The sequence below is a fragment of the Onychostoma macrolepis genome, chromosome 18 (assembly GCF_012432095.1).
Source record: "Onychostoma macrolepis isolate SWU-2019 chromosome 18, ASM1243209v1, whole genome shotgun sequence".
Lineage (NCBI taxonomy): Eukaryota > Metazoa > Chordata > Actinopteri > Cypriniformes > Cyprinidae > Onychostoma > Onychostoma macrolepis.
This window is the reverse complement of record NC_081172.1, coordinates 1,417,342-1,435,520: the sequence shown is the minus strand read 5'-3', so window position 1 is coordinate 1,435,520 and position 18,179 is coordinate 1,417,342. Positions and strand designations below refer to the sequence as shown.

Below are 18,179 nucleotides of genomic sequence, written 5' to 3'. Positions count from 1 at the left end.
AAACTTAACAACTACCGCACTAACTATTAATAAGCAGCAAATTAAGAATTTATTGAGGGAAAAGTTGTAGTTAATAGTTAACAAGTGTTACCGAAAATACAATATTACTTTAATAATAATAATAGCGAAAAAAATTCACGTGGAGAGTTATAATGCACAAACGGACAGAACGGCAAAACTAACTGAATTATAACTGCCACATTTAGAATTAAAGAAACTTGTATTTAATGACCCGAGCTGACGCAAAAAGTTAATTGTGAAATGTTTGCACTTTGTAGAGTACAGTACCGGCAGCTCAAGCATTTTCATCATCTCTAATTTGTATAAAAAGACTTGATTCTCAAACTCATTCTTGTTAAGAAAAACCAATCCGGAAGCCAGAAACACGGAAGTGTGAAAAAGGCTAATTGTGTTTCTGTGTTGACAGTGATCACATCCAAAGACCTGCAGAAACATGGCAACATCTGGGTGTGTCCGGTGTCTGACCACGTCTGCACACGCTTCTTCTTCGTGTGAGTGTCTGTCTGATCGATCGATCTACGGAAGCCCCAAGAGGCCATGCACTTGTTTTCTTGTGATCTCAATTTATTTTTATTATGAACTTGTCATAACAAAATGTTATGCATGTAAAATGGCTGTTTTCTGATGATCCAGACATAGAAAAGTAGTTTTTAGAATAAAATAAATAATAATAATGTTATTTTAGTATCATTATTGTAGTTTTTATTAATGTTTTAATTGAATTTTTATTTTTGATTTTCCATTAATTTAAAAAAAAAAAAATTTGTGCAGTTAGTGTAATTTTTGTTATTTTATATATGTCTAAATCATTTTTTATTAATTTCAGTTTTAGTTTTGTTATTTTAGTACATTTAATGAAGCTAAATTGAAATGAGGAATGTTGCCTTGGCAACTAGCTGAAAGGTTTTTATATTTAATTTCGTTTCTGTTAACATTTATTTTATTTCAAGTAAGGAAATCTGTTTTATAATGGTTTTAATTTTAGTTTCAGTAACTATATTAATCATGAAAAGTACAAAGAAAAACAACTTATGTCAAAAACTCCACTATTTTATGTCGAGATCACAAAAAAAGAGCTACACTGAAAAAAAAAAAAAATGTAATTAGGATTTTTATCTTGTTTTTCAATACAAATATTTAAACACTCATAAATCAAGATACATTTACTTGAGAAGCAAAATGACATATTAAGTAATTTTTCTTGAAAAATGTGTGTCAGTTTAGTTTGGGGTCAGAAAAATAAACTTAATTCAAAATAAAAACAAGATTATTTTTCTTGCCCCACTGGATGATATTTTTCTAATTTGAAGCAAAAACTCACTTAATTTTGATACTTTTTTTTTTTTTTTCTCAAAAAACAAGCAGACTTAATATCTTCTGTCATTTTGCATCTCAAGTAAATGTATCTCAATTTTAAAGGTAAATAGAAATTTGTACTTGAAAGCAAGACAAAATTACTGAGGAAGAACATCACTTTTGCAGTGATTTTACCAAAAATAAAATATATATGAAGTAAATAGACTATATATACACACACACTCACTCTCTCTCTCTCTCTCTCTATATATATATATATACTGTATATACAGTGAGGAAAATAAGTATTTGAACACCCTGCTATTTTGAAAGTTCTCCCACTTAGAAATCATGGAGGGGTCTGAAATTGTCATCGAGGTGCATGTCCACTGTGAGAGACATAATCTAAAAAAAAATCCAGAAATCACAATGTATGATTTTTAACTATTTATTTGTATGATACAGCTGCAAATAAGTATTTGAACACCTGTCTATCAGCTAGAATTCTGACCCTCAAAGACCTGTTAGTCTGCCTTTAAAATGTCCACCTCCACTCCATTTATTATCCTAAATTAGATGCACCTGTTTGAGGTCGTTAGCTGCATAAAGACACCTGTCCACCCCATACAATCAGTAAGAATCCAACTACTAACATGGCTAAGACCAAAGAGCTGTCCAAAGACACTAGAGACAAAATTGTACACCTCCACAAGGCTGGAAAGGGCTACGGGAAATTGCCAAGCAGCTTGGTGAAAAAGGTCCACTGTTGGAGCAATCATTAGAAAATGGAAGAAGCTAAACATGACTGTCAATCTCCTCGGACTGGGGCTCCATGCAAGATCTCACCGTGGGGTCTCAATGATCCTAAGAAAGGTGAGAAATCAGCCCAGAACTACACGGGAGGAGCTGGTCAATGACCTGAAAAGAGCTGGGACCACCGCTTCCAAGGTTACTGTTGGTAATACACTAAGACGCCATGGTTTGAAATCATGCATGGCACGGAAGGTTCCCCTGCTTAAACCAGCACATGTCCAGCCCGACTTAAGTTTGCCAATGACCATTTGGATGATCCAGAGGAGTCATGGGAGAAAGTCATGTGGTCAGATGAGACCAAAATAGAACTTTTGGTCATAATTCCACTAAACGTGTTTGGAGGAAGAAGAATGATGAGTACCATCCCAAGAACACCATCCCTACTGTGAAGCATGGGGTGGTAGCATCATGCTTTGGGGTGTTTTTCTGCACATGGGACAGGGCGACTGCACTGTATTAAGGAGAGGATGACCGGGGCCATGTATTGCAGATTTTGGGGAACAACCTCCTTCCCTCAGTTAGAGCATTGAAGATGGGTCGAGGCTGGGTCTTCCAACATGACAATGACCAAGCACACAGCCAGGATAACCAAGGAGTGGCTCTGTAAGAAGCATATCAAGGTTCTGGCGTGGCCTAGCCAGTCTCCAGACCTAAACCCAATAGAGAATCTTTGAGGGAGCTCAAACTCCGTGTTTCTCAGCGACAGGCCAGAAACCTGACTGATCTAGAGAAGATCTGTGTGGAGGAGGCCAAAATCCCTCCTGCAGTGTGTGCAAACCTGGTGAAAAACTACAGGAAACGTTTGACCTCTGTAATTGCAAACAAAGGCTACTGTACCAAATATTAACATTGATTTTCTCAGGTGTTCAAATACTTATTTGCAGCTGTATCATACAAATAAATAGTTAAAAATCATACATTGTGATTTCTGGATTTTTTTTTAGATTATGTCTCTCACAGTGGACATGCACCTACGATGACAATTTCAGACCCTCCATGATTTCTAAGTGGGAGAACTTGCAAAATAGCAGGGTGTTCAAATACTTATTTTCCTCACTGTATATAGAGAGAGAGAGAGGGAGAGAGAGAGAGTCACAAAGCACAGACATGTAAATTATGTATATGCAGATATTATTATAGATATGTGCAAGGGGAAAAAGTGCACAAAATTATGACAGGCAGTTTGATAAATGATTGAATTTACATATTGCATGATAGCCATAGTTAATTAGTTACCATTAGTTACCAGTGTTATTTTTAGTTGTATTTATGTATTTTTATAGTATTTATTAATTAGCTTTTATTTTTATGTTTTTGGTTTTCATTTTGTTATGTGCTTTTGTAATTGTTATTTGAACATATTTTATTTCGGTTAGTAGCCAAGGCAACATTTTTAAATTTTCATTTGTTTTCAAGTTTTTCATGTTATATTTTGTTTTATTTCAGTTTTATTTCAATTAACGAAAATTGCAAGTTTTATTGCAAAATGAATGAAAAACTGTTTTAATAGTTTTAGTTAACAATAACAACACTGATAAGCTACTTTCAAGATAAAACCAGTTCCAAAACATGAATATTGTAATTTTGAGTTTTGCATATGAAATATTATTTTAATGTGATGTGTGTGTGTCTCAGGTATGAGGATGGTCAGGTGGGAGACGCAAACATCAACACACAGGAGCCCAAGATCCAGAAGGAGATCATGCGTGTGATCGGCACCCAGATCTACTCCAGCTGAAGGCGTTTCTTTCCTCCACTCTATCCATCTCTACTTTCTTTCGTCCTGTCTTTCTCAATGGATGCGGGGTTTCCTGCGCGAGGAAATGAGATGAAGGAAAACTTCACCATAAGCCCCGCCCACAACCCACGGAGCCGCTGTCAGTCAAACGCAGACAGGCGCCTGATTGGACGAGACAGAACTCGCCCGAGTGTGGCCAGATCAGTCGCATCTGTCGCTCGTTTTCTCTTTTTGGCATCAGTTTGACGAATCGTTTCTCACACTAAATATCTGTACACGTGAAAACAAGAGAGTCATTTAAAATGCTTATTGCGGTTTTTGCGTCTCTGGATAGTAAATGATGAATCTGTGCGTTTTATTGTGTTCGTGTCTTCTTCATCTTTCTCCTCCGCTGCTCTTTCTGACTGATGACATGTATTAATATCCCAGATGTATTTATCTCTGAGTTTCCTGCTGAAATCAATTTCCCGTCTTTTGTTGCTCGGCTCCGCTTACACGATTTATCGGCCGGCAGAACGCGGATGAGAGGACGGGGACACGTCGTTACTCATGTTTATGCTTTTTGGTGACGTCATCTGAAAGCTTTATTTCCATTCTCAGACATTCCCGAGTGTCCCGAGTGGGTGATTTCCACAAAGCTCTGCAGTAGGATGACGTACACGAGCAGTCAAACATTTAGACTCGTTGTTTATTGTGTTTTCTCATGTTACAATAATAGTAAAGCGTGCAAACTCTGAAATCTCACAAATGTAAGTCAAAAGTCTTTTAAAGTTAGCGTGCAATTCAAGTTGCAATCGTCTCTTCTACATATACACGCATACAAAAAAAAAGATACATAATTTTTAAAGGTAAGTGGTTGCAATCAATTTATTTTAGCTACGTTTAAATAAATTTAGTTGACTAACATTTAGAAAAATTTGTTTATTTAAATGTAGCTAAAATAAATTGATTGCAACCAATTTTTATGTAAATTCAATCCAGTGCACAATGCTAATTTGTTGTGCTTTACATAAAAAGGCTTTAAAATAATTACAATAATAGATGCATAATAAATAAAAAACATGCATCAGAAAAAAATGATCAAAAATTGATCGAATTGTATTAAAACCATTTAGAATTCAATTTAAAAAGTTACACGCCATTCAGAACGAGCCAAAACACAAAATATCAGTAAATATATTTATTTTTAAACCTGATTCTGAATCATTCAATTGAAAGATTTATGACATTGTTTGTGGATATCATAAAAATAAAGTAAAATAAAGTTCTAAACTACTTCACCTTTATTTTTTTGCAAGTTTTTCGTAATATTAAAAATATTCGTCCAGTGTGTGATCATCTTTTTGATTTGTTTTAGTAATATTATGAACATAATTTACTAATCATAACCTGCCAATATGGCTAGTGAGTTATGTGTTAACCGGCATGGTTAATTTTTACCTGTATTTGACAAGCTGGCAGGTGGTGCATGGATAAATCATTTATATGATATTCCATAAAAAATAACTGTCAATTTTGAAAAAAAAAAAAAAAAGAGAGAGAGAGGGAGAATTTCCTTTTTAAACAATACATAGGCACAGTATATTTTTGATTCGAGTCATTTAAGCAGATGTTTTGTGTCCAAACGTTTGACTGCTGGTGTTTCTCCTGATTCTGTTGCTCGTCCCGGAGCGGTTGTGAGATTGTAAATGATTTGTTTGAGGGTGCTGCACTGATTCTCTCATGCACCTTTTCTTCTGGACCTGTGTTGGACGTGCAGGCCTGATGGAGGCTGTAAATAATGAAGGACAGGAGGAATGTTGTCAGCAGGTCTTTGGATTCTCTGGATCTGGTTTCTGTTGTTTCTGATGTTGAACAGACCCGTCAGATGAACTGCGCTTGTACAGGTGGAACTGATGTTGAACTGAATAAATAAAGAGATTTTACACTATTTTAGATGCTTAATTCCTCCCTCATGTTCATTGATGCAGATGATGTGTTTTTTCCATGCAGTCTTTTTTTACATCAGGTGGTGCTTTCGCTTCACTTCACTCACGTGGACAGCAGTCATTTAAATCCATTAAATCTGTGATTAACAGGCTGTGCTTTGCAATATTCAGTTATCATCAGCATTAGATTAGAAATATTCTCTCTGTGGTACAGGCTTCATTCTTTTTAAACATTTAAAGTTTGTGAGCATTATCATCAGTCTAGTGAGCAACTGATATATCAGCTAATTGGTCAACAAAAATGCATCAGTTTCATAATACACATTTTCTTGTATTAGTGTATTTTCACTAAATATTGTATTAGTAATATTGTAGTAAAAACAGTAATTGTTTAGTCATTCAGATATTTTTGTGTGCATTTTCTCAAAATATTGTGAAATTAAGTATTAAAATGTTCTTAGTTTAAATTGTAAAGTAAAAATAGTATCGTTTGTTTAGTAAAAACTTCAGCTGTTTTTTAGCAATTCAGATATTTTTGAGTGAATTTAAAATATTAATAAATATTAATATATAATAAAATATTAAATTACATTTTCTTAGTATGTTATTTTTAGTAAAACAATTAAAAAATAATAAAAATGTTACTTTAGTAATTCAATTTTTTTTAGTGTATTTTCCCTAAATATTGTGTAAATTAAATATGAAATTACATTTCCTTGGTATAATTTTAGTAAAAAAAAAAAAAATAGTATTTTATAGTATTATTCAGATCATTTTAGTGGATTTTCAGTAAATATTGTGTAAATTAAATATTAAATTACATTTGATTTGGATTTAATTGTTTAGTTATTATTTAGTGTTTTATACAGCAGTTCCAGTTCATTAATTCATTTGTTTACTGCAGCTGTTTTCAACGAGGGAGCAAAATCAAACATCACATCTGTGTGTATAGTGTCTACAGAATCAGAAAAAGCAATTCATCTTGGTGTGAGATGCTCAGTTTTAACTTGTGTATTAAGCTGTTGTATAAAAGCAACATCACACTCACGGTCATGCTGCTGTTCTGGACGTCGGTCATGAGATCACCAGCGAACCAATCACAGTCGTGATGATCAACAGCACGACTGCATATGACTGAATTTCAAGCATTCTGTCGGACAAATATATGACCCTGCAGCACAAAAGCAGTCATAAGCAGCACAGCTATATTTGTAGCAAAAGCCAAGAATACATTGTATGGGTCAAAATTATACATTTTTCTTTTATGACAAAAATCATTAGGATATTAAGTAAAGATCATGTTCCATGAAGATATTTAGTAAATTTCCTACCGTAAATATATCAAAACTTCATTTTTGATTAGTAATATGCATTGCTAAGAACTTCATTTGGACAACTTTAAAGGTGATTTTCTCAATATTTAGATTTTTTTGCACCCTCAGATTCCAGATTTTCAAATAGTTGTATCTCAGCCAAATATTGTTCTATCCTAACAAACCATACATCAATGGAAAGATGATTTATTCAGCTATAATATCTAAAAAATGTACCCTTATGACTGGTTTTGTGGTCCAGGGTCACATATCAGAATGACTATAGAATAGAAAAACTTCATCCAGCGTCCAGCAGCTGGTCTCCACTAGAGGGAACTCAAGTACTGTAAATGTCTCTCTCTCTGTCTCTCTCTCTCTGTCTCTCTGTCTCTCTCTCTCTCTCTCTGTCTCTCTCTCTCTCTCTGTCTCTCTCTCTCTCTCTCTCTGTCTCTCTCTCTCTCGTGTGTTTCAGGGCGTCCTGGGGTCAGACAGGTGTGTGTCTCCTCTGTCTTCTCTCTCTGCTCTCGTTCTCTGGCAGCATCTTGAACACACGCTGTCAAGATCTGAACAAGCAGCACATTCACAAGTCTGCATGTCAGAGAAACATCATCCGACTTCATGTCTTCTGCCAATGAATATGTTTATATTTGAATTATATGACCGTATGAGACTAAGTCGGTGGTTTAACAACCTTTTAGACTCAAAGGCGCCCCATTGGCCAACACAATGTTCAAAGACAGCATTACTGCTATAATTATGACAACGCTGCTTGTTTTCCAACTTTTTATTCATAATTGATTCATTCAAATATATGAATTAATCACAATTCGCTTTGTGATTCCAGAAATGTCAATATATATGTTCTAAAAAGGTGTAATTTCAATTTAGATCTCAGATTAATTCAATTATTTAATGGTATTAATAAAAATATTAAAGTATTAAAATAATGGAAATTACTAATAATTAAATACTATAATCGTATATGTATATAATTTCACATTTTGATTGTATGTTTTCAGGGTCTCAATTCGACTATTTTAATGTATTAGTAATAATATTGTATTAATAAAAAGTTGTAAAATAATACTATGAAGTTTCAGTTTACATCTTCATATTTTTATCTTTTCAGTTATAATAGATTTCAATATAATAATATTAATATTAACAGAATATCAATATTATCTATTAAAAATACTTTAATATTAATTATTCATTTATTAAATAATTAAATTTGTAATATATTTAAAGATGTTTGAGAGAGAGAGCAGATGCTCTGCAGCTCTTTGTCTCTCTGCTCATGTCATTCATTTCTTTTTTAAATCATTTATTTCTCTCTTAATCAGTTTTTGTCGTGCTTTGTGTCGTGTTCGCTGAGAGATTGTGTTTATCTCTCTGAAGCATTGTGTTTGTGTCTTTGTCTTTGCTTTAATTCGTTTTGGATTAATTCCATCGTCTTCAGAGACGATCCTAATTCCCTATTATTTCCACTCCGCAAACACAGTCTTATCCATCAGTCCCTTTTATTTCCTTTTTCTTTATTTTTTTGCTAAGACATCACATGAGGTTAGTGATCTGAACCAAACACTCGGAGCTGAAGTTGAGTGCAAGAGCAGCGTTTGTGGTCCAGACATGAATTATTCTTCAAATCATGTGTTTTTACTTTAGTAAGTGATCAGATGCAGCAAGTGACATGAAGGAGTGATTCACTCGTTTAACACTCGTCTGCTCAGTCTGTCATTCATGAGAACAATGAGGACCGTCTCGGTCTTTCACTGCTGCTTTATACTTCTGCTCTAACTTTTGTAGATCAGTGTGTGTGTGTGTGTGTGTGTGTGTGTGTTGAGGAATCGGTCAGTTTACAGGAGAGAAAACAATCAAATTTAATCAAAAGGAATCTGAGCTAGCCACATTAACAGAGCAGCGCCAACACACACACACACACACACACACACACACACACACTAACACTAACACTAACACACACACACACACACACACACACACACACACACACACACACACACACACACACTAACACACACACACACACACACTACACACACACACACACACTAACACACTACCATTCAAAAGTTTGGTGATTTTTTTTCCATGTTTAATTTTTTTGAAATCATGTTTTGATGTTTTGAAAGAAGCCTCTTCTGCTCACCAAGCCTGCATTTATTTGATCAAAAACACATTAAAAACAGTGAAATATTATTAGAATGTCAAACAGCTGTTTTCTAAGTGAATATCTGTTAAACTGTAATTTATTTCTGTGATCAAAGCTGTATTTTCAGCATCATTACTCCAGTCTTCAGTGTCACATGATCTTCAGAAATCATTCTAATATGCTGATTTGCTGCTCAAGAAACATTTCTGATTATTATCAATGTTGAAAACAGTTGTGCTGCACAATATTTTTGTGGAAACTGCGAGACATTTTATTTTTCAAGATTCACAGATGAACAGAAAGTTCAAAAGAACAGCATTTATTTGAAATAGAAATCTTTTGTAACATTATAAATGACTTTACTGTCACTTTTAACGCATCCTTGCTGAATAAAACATCAATTTCTTTTTGGAAACTGTGATGCATTTTATTTTTCAATGCATATATATATATATATATATATATATATATACTTTTTTTTTTTGGGGGGGTAATATTACTTGTTTTATAAAATAACCTATATTATTTTGGAAATAAAATAGCAATATTGAACAGTTAAATTAAATAACATTGTAGACTAAACTAATAAAACTGCAATTAACACATTTAAACAAATGGTAATAAATGACTTTGTGTCTCTGTCTACTGTGGCATTCTGGGACGTTCCCTGCCGCAGGCCTGACATTTCTGCTGGCTTTGATGACCGTCTTTGAACCTGTGTGTGTGTGTGTGTGTGTGTGTGTGTGTGTGTGTGTGTGCGTGCATGTTTATGTGGTTTATGAAGACCCAATTTGTATAATGACATGGGTATGACATAGGTATTACAACATGAAGGTGATTTATGAGGACATTTTCAGTGTCCCCGTAATTCAAAGGGCTTATAAATAAAAAATCATACAGAATGAGTTTTTTTTTTTTTGAAAATCTAAAAATGCCTGTAGTCTCCTGTAAGGGGTAGGTTTAGGTGTAGGGTTGGTGTAGGGCAATAGCACATATATTTTGTACAGTATAAAAACCATCACGCCTATGGAGAGTCCCCGTAAACCACTAAAACAAACATGAGTGAGTGTGTGTGTGTGTGTGTGTGTGTGTGTATCACACATGTTCCCAGCTCTGCCTCCTGCTGCGGCGTCTTCAAAGATGCCCACAGTGTCTCTCTCTCGCCTGCCAACAACACACTGTTACTGCCGCACACTTTACCCACAATCCCCCTCTGCACTCACCGAGAACCGTTCAGTTCCATCGCTCGTTATAAAGTTAAAAAAAGGGTGCTTTCATAATCTTTCATGGAACCGTATGAACAAATCCCTCGTTTTTTGATCATCCAGTCAATTTGAATCATTTTCTCTCTTTGAATGTGCGGTTTCTCTCAGAAATGCGTCAGACTGTGGAAGCGAAGGCAGTTTCACGCTGACTTTAAGACAGAAGAAGAATCAGCTGCACATCTGAAGATTCTCTCGTTCTGTCTGCATGTGATTAAGAAGAAACGGTCCTGAGAGGCAGAGATGTTAATTGAATCCTAATTAGAACAGAGAGGATTCTTAAATAACGAGTGTTTCTGTAGTATTGCTGACAGATGGAGTTGATATAAAGATGTACATATCGTTGATATTTTTTGTGGTTTTTTTTGCTTTCCTTGTCTGGAAGTCGCCTGGTTCTCATACTTCCGATCAATTCTCATGCAACTTCCTTAAGATAAAATCAAATCAAATCAACATAGAGTTTATTTACTTTCCTAAAAGAGCAGTTGACCCAAAAATGAAAATGTTTGTAAGAAACAAATCCATCAAGATATTTTGTAAAAAGTGCATCTGCTGCCACATATTTGTCTAGAGCTGTTTTGTCTTGTAAACGCTGCTTGATCTGCAGATTTCTCTCCTGATTCACACCAGAACACTTTTTCACTGAGGAAGCATTATTATGGATTACAAACTCATATTTTAGTCAAAAACATCTTAATGCTGGATGTGTCTCAGCTTTTGTCTTCTCCAGATGTTAACTGATGGACTGGAGTGCTGTGGATTATTGTGATGTTTATATCAGACTCTCATTCTGACGGCACCCATTCACCGCAGAGCATGCATTGCTGAGACAGTGTTTTTTTTTCAAATATTTTTGTATTTATTTTAAAATGCAATAAATTAAACTGCAAACCCCAGTTTGGGAAACCCTGACCTAGTCTCTGTGTGTTATTGTTAAATGGATTATTAGTGAATATTAATGTTAACCAGCAGTCAAACCTCTTGTTTTATGCTGTTGTTTGAGGCGATGCATCATTTCTAAAACCTTGACGTGATGCAATTCACTTCTGTCCTATAGTTTCAGTCTTTAAATATCCTGTGGCATGTCATAATATAGAACTATAATAAGTTGTTTCACATCAACTTAATTGTCTATGTTTGGAAGTGTGAACTGTGTTGTGTGCCATTGTAATCTGTCTTTGTGTTTCTTCTGAGGAAAGGCAGTTTCACAGGTCAGTACTCATTCAGACGCCTTCATTGTAATGCTTATTAGTTAATCCTTAATAGGGAATTATCCAGTTCAGCAAAACTTTCGGTTTAAAGCTTCATTTACAAGAACTCAATGGGCAGCTGAATTAGTTTAAGTCGATTTATGACGATATTAAAACAAACATGCAGCGAAACGATTAGTTCTAATCCTCTCAAAGCCTCCGCCATTATTTCTGTCATCTGAAATCTCTTTTTGACCAAAGCAGTGTTTGATTTTGTGTGTGTGTGTGTGTGTGTGTGTTTCTCTGCATGTTAAACGTGACGTGTGTCTGAGGATCGGTTCACTTCAGCAGCACTTTGCTCTTCTGCTGTTTTCATGTTTTAGTTGTTCTACATCAGAAGAAATACTAATGGCATTGGCAAAAGCTGAAAACAGTGTTTTATCATCTCCACTGAGAGGCTGCATGTAGATATCGGCCTTTTCATCATCTTGTAGCTCATGTAGAGTTTTGTTGTTGTCTATTTCTATTCTAGTTAGTTCTTTCTGTGCTCATGTTTTCAGTGTTTTCAGTGATACAGCATTTTAAATCCAATTCCAAACAAAATTGTAATAAAAATATGTAATATTATGTAATAATAATGTTAGAAATAACAAAAATAATAGAAAAAATATAAAATAATATATATATATAATGAGCTTGGTAGTTTTTTTTTTTTTTTTTCAGATCACAACTGCAGGTAATTATAAATAAATAAAACCATAAAAAAAATTAAAACTTTTGTTACTTGAAATAAAATAAACTTTAACTTAAATAAAATCCTAAAAACATTAGCTTATTTTATTTTAGCTAGTTACCAAGACAACATTTCTCATTTTCATTTAGTTTAATGTCATGTACTAAAATAGCTAAACCTAAAACTGAAATTAAATTGAAGGAAGACTATGTATTTAAAGAAGAAAGAAGAAACTAATAAAAATGACGAAAACACAATAAACTTACTAAAATGTAGAAAAAAATACATGTAAAAATAAAAAAGTTAGTAAAAATATCCGTAACACTTTATTTTAGGGTCTCTTAATTAGTTGCTTATTAGCATGCATATTACTAGAATATTAGCCATTTATTAGTAGTAATTAAGCACATATTAATGCATTATTCTCCATGACCTTATTCTACATCCCTAATCCTACCCAACACCTAAACTTAACAACTACCGCACTAACTATTACAGTAATAAGCAGCAAATTAAGAATTTATTGAGGGAAAAGTCGTAGTTCATAGTGAATTAGTGTTCCCTATTCTAAAGTGTTACCAAAATATTCATACTAACTATAAAAGTATGTCAATGCTACTAAAATAACCCTGAACAGCAGTGAATGAGAGACACTTAAACAGAATTAAGAGCTCGCCAACTTACTGTTTCATTCTACTGAAATAATACATTTGCACTGGATTTTACAGCATGTAGAGGAAACAATGAGGACAAAACACACACACATTTAGATAAATGCTTAGAGCCCTGCATGTACTTGTTTTGATTATACTTGTGTGTGTGTGTGTATGCCGTCAAGCCTGATTTCCTCAGCGATTTCTCGATTAACACACACTCATGTAATTGTTATGACACACATGTAAGATGGGCTGTGATGGATTGTGACACTCGTCCTCTCTCTCTCTCTCTCAGCGGATGAAGTCATTCGGTCTGGTCCTCTATGACAGCTGAAGGTGAACATATGCACATTACAGTAAGAGATTCTGAATGATATCAGAGGAAACTCAATGTTTGATTCATTATTACAGGCTGTAGATCCAGACGTCCAGCGCTGACCTCAGATCAGGTGAGTAAATCACCTCCATCACATCACAACCTGCTGCAAACCTCTAAAACACACAGGACAAATATCCTGGAATTCACAGTATAGAAATACAGCGACAGTGTTTCAGGATGGCATTTTGATTTATCCTGAACTTATAACGGTATATTATTGTGATATAATGTTAATATACCAAGCTACTTGAACTACTCAAATCTGCTTTGTACCTTCAGATGCACCATAATAATGAAGGAGACCACACGATGAATCTGAAGGTCATTGTAAGTTGGCTGTCCATAAAATAAAGCCAGTATTTGTATATAGATATGCTGTATATACAGCAGATATGCTATAGATGCTCTACATGGTCAAAACTAAAATAATGCATGCACTAAACATTAACTAAATAATATTAAATGTTCATATTTTAAATGTTAAAAACACCCTAATGAAAGTGATAACACAAACAAAAAGAAAATAATATCATACTTGACGTGTCCCTTTGTTTTTCCACTGTAAAATATAGGCTAGTTATTTATAATTAACATTTATGTTTCAGTAAAATTACATATAATCTGACATTTAACCATTTGCATGCTTTTCGGAGTATATGGAAACCTACTGTTTTTCACTGTAAATTATAAGGTAATTAATAGTTCTTTTTTACTTCCAAACACCATACAATTTCTAGTATTTTACAAAAAATTACATAAAATCTGATGCTTCGATGTAAATGATATGGTAGTTTTCACTAGCATAACCCATAAACATTACAGTATTGTACCGCAAAAATAGCATGCAATCTAATATTTAACCATTTTCAGTTTATCGCTTCACTGTTTTTACTGTAAATTATATGGTTATACATAGTTTTTACTATTAAAAAAAAAATAAATTCACAGCATTTCACAGTAAAATTACATACAATCTTATGTTTAACCATTTAGAGTTAACATTTAGTTAAACCATTTTTTTTTTACTGTAGAAATTTTCTGTAAAAATTACCAAAATTTTTACGGTGCACTCGTCCTCTCTCTTTGTTCCCTCTCAATTCATAATTTTGTTTACTAAATATATGTAGTATTTTACAGTGTCAAAATGATAATCCAGGTATTTGGAGAAGCAAACAGACGTCGTGTGATTAACCGTAGCAGAGCCGTATCCAGCAGGCGCATTATTTAGCCGCTCCTCCTCATTATAGCCATGTTTTCTCATCTCAGTGTCGGCCTGCTTCAGAGGAGCGGGCGGCGGCAGCCAGAGAGGATTGTGGGATTCATTAGCTGGATGACTCATGGCAGTGTGGGTGACCTCTCGTGTGTTTGTCTTTCATGGATTTATTCTTTTTTCAGCGTCCTGCTGGAGGCATTAAGGGTCGGATGGAGTCTAAACACACCAGCTGCTGCTTTAAACAGATGAAGTCCTGCATCGCTCTGATGTCAGAGACGGGCCGCGCCGCACAAATGAGCCCTGAATGTGCGGATGTGCAGAACATATGAAAGCAAATCATCAACTCAGACAGACTGTGTGTGTGTGGAGATCAATACAGACCATAGAATAGTTTGTCCTCAGGAACGGGCTAAATCGAACAATACCTCCATTTAGGCACATCCTCATTTGATACAAACAATATACAGTAGCCTACAAATAGATATAGTCCTAATTTGATTCAAACTATTTATTTAGTTAACAAAATTATAAAACTATAGCTATGTTTACTATCAACTATATTTAAACATATATATCATTTAAACATATAAATATATACATGTCATGCTTTCAAAGCAAAAACTTTTTTTTGTCAGCTAAAATATTTACTTGAATGTAAAAAAAAAAAATATATATATATATATATAGTTTAACAAAACATTTGCATGTTCACAGATTACAGATCACAGTCAGTTAATGGTCTCATTAAACAAATAAAGTATTTCATAATATTATTTATTTATTTATTTTACATTTTATACCTTAATTATGATAGTAGCTGTTAATAATGAAGTTTTCTCATGAACACTACTTTTGGGAAACACTGACTATTGAATGTAATATATTAAACAACAGAAGTCTAGCTAAATACATACCCAGACTTCTGATGTTTAAAAAATATATTTATAATATATTTATAATATAAATATTATAAATCAGCATCAGCATCAAACAGCAAATATATATATATATATATATATAATAGTCTATTATTTCAGACTATTTTATTAAGTTCAGACCCTACACTGAAATTATATCATCTAATATGATTTCTAAGCTCTGAAAATGATTGATTTTAATGCACAATTTTAATCTAGATGTGTTCATAATGGACTTCTAGTGTATACTGCACAATCATATCTGAATACTGCTGACTGTACTTTAAAAAAAATACAATGAAACAGAACACATATAATGCTAAACCCTCTCATAAGGGGTTAAAAACTGATTCAGATCTGGTTTCTGGAAATACAGTTCAGTTTGAACAGATTGCATTTCAAGTAGTTCTATAAAGACAGTTACTCTCGTCATGCTAATTACTTTGGCAGCTAATGTAGATAAAGCAGATACTGACATCAGCATCTGAACAAACGCATCTGATTCCTTCACTCACAAAATTGCAATGAGGACAGACTTAAAATCAGATTTAAATCAGATGCAATCAACAAATGTTTAGTGCAGAGCTTTCATACAGTTGAAATGAGTTTTGTGTGTGTGTGTGTGTGTGTGAACGTCTCTCTGTCGTACAGGTGTCTGTCTTTACATACGTTTAGGATGTGATGATCACATCTGCTGCTCCCAGCTGAGTAACACACAAAATCACAAGCAAAATAAACCACACGGGGGCCAAATTAGCAATGGCTTTATGCAAATGAAAGCCTCTGATGCTGTTGACGAGGAGAGCCATTATGTTTCCACTCCAGCTCAGCTCATAAAACACGGCAGGATCCGTTTAGAAATGACATGCGAAGGAACGAGAGAAAAGCTCCAGCAGCCGCTGAATGGAGATATGCGCTCCCTGAGGTGATCCAGCGCTGAAAGAGGAGGAAAACTAAACGCAATAATCGTTAAGAAGCGATGGAATCAAGAAAGTCATCTGTTGAACAGCATGCAGACAAGTGTCAGAATATGAGCACAAGAGCCTTTCTCAAATACAAATCAATTCATAATTATCATCTATTTTCACACTTTTCATTTTATTGTAATCTTTTTGTCAGTAGTTGGTTCACTAGTAAGTGCTCATGCTGCTGTTTGTGTTCAGTAGTTGTTATTAATGCTGACTGTGTGTGATTGAGTTCAGCACCACGGACAGCAGCCGCCTGTTTAATCAGCCATCGAATATATCTGAATGATGCCGGCAGCTTCATCTTTAAAAGACAAACAATAAAAATAATCATATTCAATTTAATAAGAGAAAGAAGTTTCATTTACCATCTTTCTTAGCCCTAAATGATTTCTGTATACTGGCACATACAGACATTTGAGATGCAGGTAAAAGAATAATGAGTCTAGTTTATGCTTTTACAGAAAATACGTGTAGAATTAACACTAAATTCATTTAAAGCATAAATGTGAAGAGTTATTTAAGTATAATTTAGATACAGATATTTGGAATGTTTTATTTTAGATTTCAGGCTTTCATTTTAATTGCAGTTAAAGTTTTAGTTGTTTGTTTTTTTTGTTATTTTTAGTAGTTTTTTATTTTATTTTGCCCATGTAGTTTTTATTTATTTTATTCAGTTCTAGTTATTTTAGTACATCAAGTTAAACTAAATTAAAATGAGAAATGTTGCCTTGGCAACTAGCTGAAATAAAAAGTGTTTTATATTTAATTTCAGTTAACGTTTATTTAATTTCAAGTAACAAAAATATAATTTAGTGGTTTTTAATTTTAGTTTTAGTTCACTATAATAACCTTATGGTATCAGATTATAATAGCATGGTACTGAATGATTAACATGGTTTATACTGTAGGCCTAATTATTTTACATAGAAAAAATACCATGGTAATATCAAGGTACTTTGCTGTACTACAAAAAGGGTATAAACAAGCAAATGCTTTTGTTTTATTGATTTAAAATGTAAATAATGTAGATAAGAAGCTCAGCCAATCATAAATTCATTTTAATCACCTTATTCTGTACTGTAAATTTAATTTTGAAAAAATAAATAAATAAATTGCGGTTGTGTTGTTGTTTTTTTATCCTGCTGTGTTATAGAAAATAGCGATAAACAGTATGTATATTTTTTATTTTAGGTATTAGGGGTGAATTCGGGTAAATTGGGACACTTTTACCATTGAGATGACCGGGTAAAAAAATGTCCCACTTAACCAGAATTCATCCCTGTTTCAAGCAGAATAATTAAATTGTAGCTATTTTAGAGAGTATTTATATACCCGCCAATTATAGTGTTAAAGCTGCTAAAAGCAGCCTCACAAACATGTTACTTTTATAACAATCGCTCCGTGTTTTGAGATCCAAACCTTTAATCGCCGTACAAACATTTGTCTCGTCGCTCCGCCCCCCACGAGCACCTTCACTCACGCCGCCCTGTGATTGGCCGGCCCGGACTTGTTATGCAAATGAGCCGCGGGTCTCTTCAAAAGTCGCGGTCTGACGTCACGAGTCAGAGTGGCAGCTGAC

At 34.0% G+C, this 18,179-nt stretch overlaps 1 protein-coding gene across 11 annotated transcripts in view; it reads left to right on the top strand.

The window, feature by feature from the left end:
• The window catches only part of LOC131524711 (protein mono-ADP-ribosyltransferase PARP6), a 34,210-nt gene extending 28,412 nt beyond the window's left edge, over positions 1-5,798 (top strand). For 10 of the 11 annotated variants that reach the window (XM_058751989.1, XM_058751986.1, XM_058751991.1 and 7 more), the window contains 2 exons: positions 428-512; positions 3,766-5,798. In XM_058751989.1, the coding sequence (XP_058607972.1) occupies positions 428-512; positions 3,766-3,868 (188 nt within the window). In that variant the 3' untranslated portion in view covers positions 3,869-5,798. Of the gene's footprint in view, positions 1-427; positions 513-3,765 lie in introns of those variants that run through there. The other variant, XR_009267053.1, reaches the window with a different exon arrangement.
• Positions 5,799-18,179: the final 12,381 nt, after the last annotated feature.